At 38.1% G+C, this 7,470-nt stretch overlaps 1 protein-coding gene across 4 annotated transcripts in view; it reads left to right on the top strand.

Moving 5' to 3' along the window:
• Positions 1-31: 31 nt before the first annotated feature.
• samsn1b (SAM domain, SH3 domain and nuclear localisation signals 1b) overlaps positions 32-7,470 on the top strand; it is a 19,029-nt gene continuing 11,590 nt past the window's right edge. For 2 of the 4 annotated variants that reach the window (XR_006927307.1, XM_046860987.1), the window contains exons 1-6: positions 32-155; positions 1,221-1,319; positions 1,754-1,812; positions 5,099-5,130; positions 5,420-5,497; positions 5,808-5,890. Coding sequence is in view for 3 of the 4 variants with exons in the window: in XM_046860987.1 (XP_046716943.1) it covers positions 132-155; positions 1,221-1,319; positions 1,754-1,812; positions 5,099-5,130; positions 5,420-5,497; positions 5,808-5,890 (375 nt within the window). In the remaining variant the exon portion in view is untranslated. Of the gene's footprint in view, positions 156-1,220; positions 1,320-1,753; positions 1,813-4,601; positions 4,897-5,098; positions 5,131-5,419; positions 5,498-5,807; positions 5,891-5,911; positions 6,888-7,470 lie in introns of those variants that run through there. The other 2 variants (XM_046860988.1, XM_046860989.1) reach the window with 2 other exon arrangements.

Raw genomic sequence — 7,470 nt, 5'->3', positions numbered from 1 at the left:
GATTTTCAGCTTTCTGTTAATCTGCAGCGTGTTGGATAGTTACTCTCTAAAAGCTTGTGTGTACTCGAAACACTGCTGTGCTCTCCTGGTGGGAGAGGTAGAACAGAAGGGAGAAAAGAAGTGGCTTCATAATGAACCTTTTCTGCTTTAGTCTGGTAAGTAACTTTCTTTGGGCTTCTCCCATTAGGGGTCGCCACAGCGGACCATCCGCATGTTTGATTTGGCACATGTTTTTACGCTGGATGCCCTTCCTAACGCAACCCTCCCCATTTATCCGGGCTTGGGACCGGCACTAAAGCTTGTGTAACACTAATGGCTGGTGTTGGTTCCCTGACCGTCATGGAGTTAAATGCTCGTCTCATACAGCATGACCGAGATGCCTTGTTTGCTAACATGATCTCTATTGGTTTGGTTCAGGAGAAATAATTGTCTACACAATGTGGGCAGGGTACTTTAGCTGCAAGTTGTTAAAAAAATTTGTTTAAAATGGTCTAGCTTCTGTACTTAGAGCTAATGAAAGCTGAAAATGTGACATGCCTGAGCTGTTGTTACCCACAGAGATGTGAAAACAATTTGCACAGAGGTGAGAAAAGCTGAAAAAAAGATAACGTGCCACTCTAAGCAGCAGCCCAGTGACATTGCAGTATTAGCAGATGGACTTGACTCCACACCTGGAGCTTCACTGCGAAGCTGCATGGCCAAAACACATATATCTGCACCTTCTGCTCTATTTTGATATTTAATGAACATCAGAAGTAATACTCTGTGACAATCTCTGGTAAAACAACATCAAGCTGAGCCCAAATAGTCACTGTTTGTATCTAACATCTAAGAGGAGCCCAATGCTACCAGCTTAGGTTTAGAATTAGGTGAAACTGCATGATTAAATCAGTCTCTTACAACGAATTACTCATGTGGTTTCTAACAAGTAGACATGTTAGTATTTATCAGAATGGATGAAAGAATGTCACAGAGCACAACATAACCAGAAGGTAAGAGTCAGGCTGAAAGTGTGGCCTAAATTTTTGAAAGGATCACTTGATATAAAAGTAACCCTTAACAATGTGGCCAAAAATCTTTTAAAATACTAAAAAGAAAAAGAAACAAAAGCACAACATCTGTGCTGACTGAGGTAAAAAAAAAAAAAAAGGTTTTGTCATTAAAAAATCTAAATCTTATATCTTATCAATCTCAGGTAGTTATTTTTTCCCTTTTTTTAGGAGGGATCTACAGACAGTTTGTACAAGGCTCCGCGCTCAAGCCCTGATCTAACATCATGGAGTCCCAGCTTGGACGGCACGAAAACCTGCGTTGCTTTGGTGAGCTCTTCATATAAAACCCAAAAATCACACAACAGATGATTCATTTCAGTCAACACGTGTATTCCCAACGATCATTCCATGCGTGACTGATTCACGTTCGAGTGGTCCTTTCTCTGAAGAGAGGACATTAATCAGAATAAGTGTCCACCATCTGGACACTGCACCATTAATCTGAGGCACATTCATCAGGAAAATGTCCAAATCCTAAAATAATTCACCCACTGTTTTAGTGAATTTTGAATTAGAAATAAGATGGAAAATATAACTAGGTCAGTGGATTCATTCTTAACAATTTGTTCTGGTTCTTTATAAATGTAAAATATTCATCACAGATTTTTAAAAAATCCTGCGTTTCTGTACTAAATTGATATTGAAAATAATGAAAATAAATAAATTAAATTGTTCATGATTTATTATTCCCCATCCTTCAGGAGCTTCTCCAGACTCCCACCAAACAATGTATGATGGAATCAAAGACAGCAAAAAAAAAGTAAGTAATCGTTTATTTTTCTGTGACACGTAATGGAGGACAAGCTAAATTGGCATATTTACAGAGTGTTCAGCTTATAGAGTGCTACGCCAAGACCTAATTGTTTAAGTAGAGGCTTTTAATCTGTGTGTGTGTGTGTGCGTGTGTGTGTGTGTGTGTGTGTGTGTGTGTGTGTGTGTGTGTGTGTGTGTGTGTGTGTGTGTGTGTGTGAAAAAAACAGTTGTATTTTTTTTCTTAGACACGTGTTGTTATGATCACAACCAAAGTATTTAGTATCTAATCTTAAACTATTATTATATATTGTTATACAGTTATAATACAATCTATATGTCCCAGGAAACCCAGAATTTTCCACATTCATGATTTTGTGAATGAAAGAACAAAAGCACAGGATTAATGGTTGAGATTAAATCTGCTGTTCGTCCAAAACAAGGTCTAGAGCGTTTTCTCCCTAAAATCATTGCAGTACAAATAACCTTGAACCACATTCAAGAGAGTATTACTATGAACGAACTCTCTATTTTTTGTCTTTATAGTATCTTACTTGGGTTCTCCCTCTGTCTTTTTCTGGATTGCAATACAGTTTTTTAACCTCTGCATAAGTTCCACATATAAATCAGGAAGTTAGCATGATATATGCCACACGAGAGGCTCCTAGCTCTTGGAATCAACCACAATGTAGAAATTTCTATGTAAAAATAGTAAGATTATTTTTTTATTATTTACCTGAAGAAAAAAACAGATGCATTGGATGTTTTGAAGGGCAAAATCTGTTTTCTAAAATTGTTATTAGTCTATTGAGGAAGGTGGAGACTAACATATGCACCTTTTCTATTTTAAAACCTGTGAAAGTTCTTTAAAAGTATAATGAAAAATTAGAAATTACAGTAGTTGTTCATCCATTTTCAAAATGTATAATTCTTTGTTTTGCTCTGTCTGTATTCACTCTCCTTCATTAGTGACATTCAAGAATTATCTGTAATTCATCAATTCATGTCACATTTACAAAAAAACAGTTTAATAGAAATTTTAGATGACAGATTCTGACAACTGGTTTAACCATTTTGCATTCAATGACTTATGCAATGAACTAATGCCTTGATGTTTTGGGGGTTAAGACTATTCTTATATTTTGATCAACATGACATAAACAACTGATACTGTAGGAAACAGCAGACACGTACACATTCGATTGAATGAATGTACAAAAGTATTCGCAATTTAATCAAGGCAACAAAAAGTTTTCTTATAATGACCATAAATAACTAAATGACTAAATAATGTGGAGGTTGAACAAGTAGTTTTGAGAATTTCATTTCTGTTGGCATACACTCCAAAGCAACTGAGAAAATTGTAATAAATACATCATGTTCAGGATAACTAATCAACCCAGCCATTATGGGTGCAAATTGAAGAAGGTTGTGGTTGAAGCTATTTAAAAGGCATATGAGGTGCTGTATGAGAAGTTTGACACTAAGGAAGGAGAAAAGGATTTGTACCGATTGGCAAGGCAGAGGGACCGAGCTGGGAAGGATGTGCTGCAAGTTAGAGCAATAAAGGATGGAGATGGAAATGTGTTGACTAGTAAGGAGAGTGTGTTTACAAGATGGATGCTTCAGGAGAGATGGCAGTGGAGTTTTTAACCGGATTGTCTAACAAGATTTTGGAAGGTGAAAGGATGCCTGAGGAATGGAGAAAACGTGTGCTGGTACCGATCTTTAAAAACAAGGGAGATGTGCAGACCTGCAGTAACTACAGGGGAATAAAGTTGATCAGTCACACCATGAAGTTATGGGAAAAAGTAGTGGAAGCCAGGCTGAGAGAAGAGGTGACCATCATATGGGCAAGAGCACCACAGATGCAACATTTGCTACAATAATGTTAATGGAGAAGTATAGAGAAGGTCAGAAGGAGTTGCATTGTGTGTTTGTGGATTTAGAGAAAGCGTACAACAGGGTGCCGAGCGAGGAGTTGTGGTTTTGTATGAGGAAGTCAGGTATGTCAGAGAAGTATGTGAGGGTGGTGGAGGACATGTATGAGGACAGTGTGACAGCAGTGAAATGTGCAGTAGGGACGACAGACTGGGTTAAAGTGGGGGTGGGACTGCATCAAGGATCAGCTGTGAGCCCTTTCCTGTTTGCAGTGGTGATGGACAGGTTGACAGGCGAGGTCAGACAGGAGTCTCCCTGGACTATGATGTTTGCGGATGATGTTGTGATTTGGGGTGAGAGTAGTGAGCAGGTGCAGGTATGCAGGTATGCACTGGAGAGAAGGGGAATAAAAGTCAGTAGGAGTAAGACAGAGTACATGTGTGTGAATGAGAGGGAGGGCAGTGGAGTGGTGCAGTTGCAGGGAGAAGAGGTGGAGAAGGTGGAGGAGTTCAGGTACCTGGGGTCAACAGTGCAAAGTAATGGAGGGTGTTAGAGAAGTGAAGAAAAGAGTGCAGGCAGGGTGGATTGTGATAGAAGAGTATCTGCAAGAGTGAAAGGGAAAGTTTATAGGACTGTGGTGAGACCTGCGATGTTGTATGGTTTAGAGACAGTGGCATTGAGTAAAAGACAGGAGCTGGAACTGGAGGTAGCAGAGCTGAAGATGCTGAGGTTTTCATTGGGAGTGATGAGGATGGACAGGATTAGAAATGAGCTTATTAGAGGGACAGCACATGTAGGACATTTTGGAGACAAAGTGAGGGAGTATTAGTAGAAGAATGCTGAGGATGGAGCTATCAGGAAGGAGGAAAAGAGGAAGACCAAGAAGGAGGTTTATGGATGTGATGAGGGAACACATGCAGGCAGTTGGTTTGAAAGAGGCAGATGTAGAGGACAGGGGGTATGGAGACGAAGATCTGCGGCGGCAACCCCTAATGGGAGAAGCCTGCAGAAGAAGAAGTTCAGGATAACTAATCACATAATTTTAAAGATACAGAACAAACTATGCAATTTTCAAAAGGCAACATATAACATTAGTTTCTTAATTTCCAGCTGCTCAGCCCCACCCAGTGCAAAAAAAATTCTCTTCATTTGTTAAGCCCTACCAATAGCTCTTTCCTGTCACAACAGAGCTGTCAACTGAGAAGGGTTAAGCGTAAGTTTTTGATCAATCTCTCAACAATAGAATGCTTCTTTCTTTTGTTTCATTCTATCCATTCAGTTCTCCAATCCAGACATAAACCATTATAGTTGTGACCATGCTTGTAATTACATTATAATTGCACTTGTGCTTATTGTTAATTAAACTCAATGTACGTTTATTATGTCTAACACATCTTTTGTGTTTTATGGCTCAGATCACACGCTTCAGCGTTAACACGCATCAGTGGTACGTCAGCTTTATCGTTTAACTGCACTGCACTCAACCATTTTTAAGTAACATTTAAAAATACACTTACTGAAGCCTTGACTTTAGTTACATGAATTTCCCTCCGATCCATTGGTCCTTTATCACTCTAATTTTGGCCTTCCAAATTAAGCCCACACTCCCAAATGGCTCAGATGGCTGTCACCCTCCTACCCCACTTGGCTGCCTCAGTTGCTGGCACTTGATTTATTTCACACATTAAGTGTTTTACTCACATAATGACTTATTTTTGGTCTCTTCTTATTCAAAGACAAAGCAGCTTCTGGTAATCTGGTCTACTGTCCTTGCATTGGGAAGAGAGATAATCTAGGCCACCATCAAGCTGAACGTAAGTGATAGCAGGATGTAGGAAGGTTAAGAATATTTGTGTATTATGTGTATTATATAAGTGGCGTTTCGACTGACTGGTAAGCCATGAACCTCAATGTGTCATATTCACAGTGCAAACATACTGCACATGCTGCTTGGGTGAAAGATCACAAAATGGCTGTCAGGTTAATTATGGAACAATGATGTCACTTGTAGACATTCATACAATTATAAGACCATATTAGAATATCTGCATTCAGTTTGTATAAATAGTAGCTGGTAATCCTTCTGACTCAACTGATTATTTATGGTCTCTGCATTCTGAGCAGATGCAAATGAAGATCCTTTCACGATGAACACTTTGACTCAAGAAGAAAGACTTCAGAGAAATGAGAGGGATTATAATGTTCAGGTACATCAGCAAACCTCAATGCCATATAAATCATTTATATAACTTCTGTATCTGCTTGGAAACCTTATGAGGAATGCTACAAGACCACCCATCTCACAAAAGGGTCAGTCAATCTTAACAAGAAGTCTCGTTTTCTTGAAAATGTAGAACATCTGACATCACTGAATCACATTTTGGACATTCTTTATCAGTCATTATAACAGTAACACTGTCAAACATTTGACGAATGAGAGGGTCGATTAGCAAATGTGCCACTGAATGGCTAGTGATTTAAATCTCCATGTGCTTAATGCGTTTGATTATTTTGCACATAATTCCTCTGTGCTGGCAATCTTTCAGTGTCACCTCTGCTTTGAGGATCCATAAAGCAAACCATCTCCAAAAAAACCAAAACAAAAACATTTGCTTTTCACTAAATTTATAAAACTCATTAATGTGATCTATGTGATCTGTATAATACACACTGTGTTATCATACACATTAGCCCTGCTGTCTGTGCAAACGAGATGTAATAAGTAATAAACTTGATTACTGACAGCGAGGCTGCAGGATGTAATGCAGATAATGCAATAAATGTATTTCAATTAAATGTAAACATAGAGAAGATAAGACTTTCATGCTATCTGTTAAAATGATGCAACACAACAGGGGTCAACAGGTATTCGGTACACTTGCAGTAACCCTCACATCTACATAATATTCATCTCACGCACTCTTACTCTCGCTCTCTACTGCGTTTTTTTTCTCCTGAAGCTCAATGTCGAGTTTTTTTGACCAGATCTAAGTTTCATAAGAGCGACACATCCTGTGAACAGATGAGGAAGTATGGGCTCAGCCTGTGTGTGTGTTTAAAGAAAGTGTTTAAGCCGTCGGTGTATGTGGTGTGTTTGGTCATGCATATGAATATTGATTTCTAAAGAAAAATTACGCATCTTTGAGAGTCATGCTTCAGAGGAGAGCTTCGAATGCCTCAGAGAAACCGAGGAATAAACCAAAGGTAAAAAAGAAAGATTCATTATACATATAATACTGCATCAGTGTTAGGGTGCACATTATAATGGTGTAAGCCAGCCACAACTGGAATTGTGCAAGAGTTTTTTTTGTTGTTTTTTGGGTGCGGTGGTTACAATATTGCTTTGTTTCAGTTGAACTACTTTGCAATTAGCAAAATGATGATTATAAAACATTTCAATTTGGCTTAAATGACTTTTTCATGGACTACATAACATAAATGCGCAATAATGATAACGGTAAAACTCTGTACTGTGTAAGAATGACAGAAAAACAAGTGAAAATGTTTTCTGTAATAAAAATGTATATGAAAATCTCCAAAAGGTCAACATGATGTTTTCTTTTTCCTTTTTTCTTTATTATTTGAGGTAAATACAGTGTAGGTTTTTGGCTTGTTGATTGTTTTCTTTTCTTCTATCTTTTTTTAAAAGGTGTCTTTTAAAACACACGTCTAAAAGTAATTTTCAATCCCCTTCTTTCATTATAAAAAAAATCAGGTTTAAGTAAAATTTGTAATTGTTGCAATTGTGGCTGCTTTTTGTATTAGTAACAGAAAAATGACATTTTAT

Source organism: Silurus meridionalis, chromosome 11, assembly GCF_014805685.1.
Source record: "Silurus meridionalis isolate SWU-2019-XX chromosome 11, ASM1480568v1, whole genome shotgun sequence".
In the NCBI taxonomy this organism is placed as follows: domain Eukaryota; kingdom Metazoa; phylum Chordata; class Actinopteri; order Siluriformes; family Siluridae; genus Silurus; species Silurus meridionalis.
Note: the sequence above shows the minus strand (reverse complement) of the source record. Positions and strands in the feature narration are given on the sequence as shown.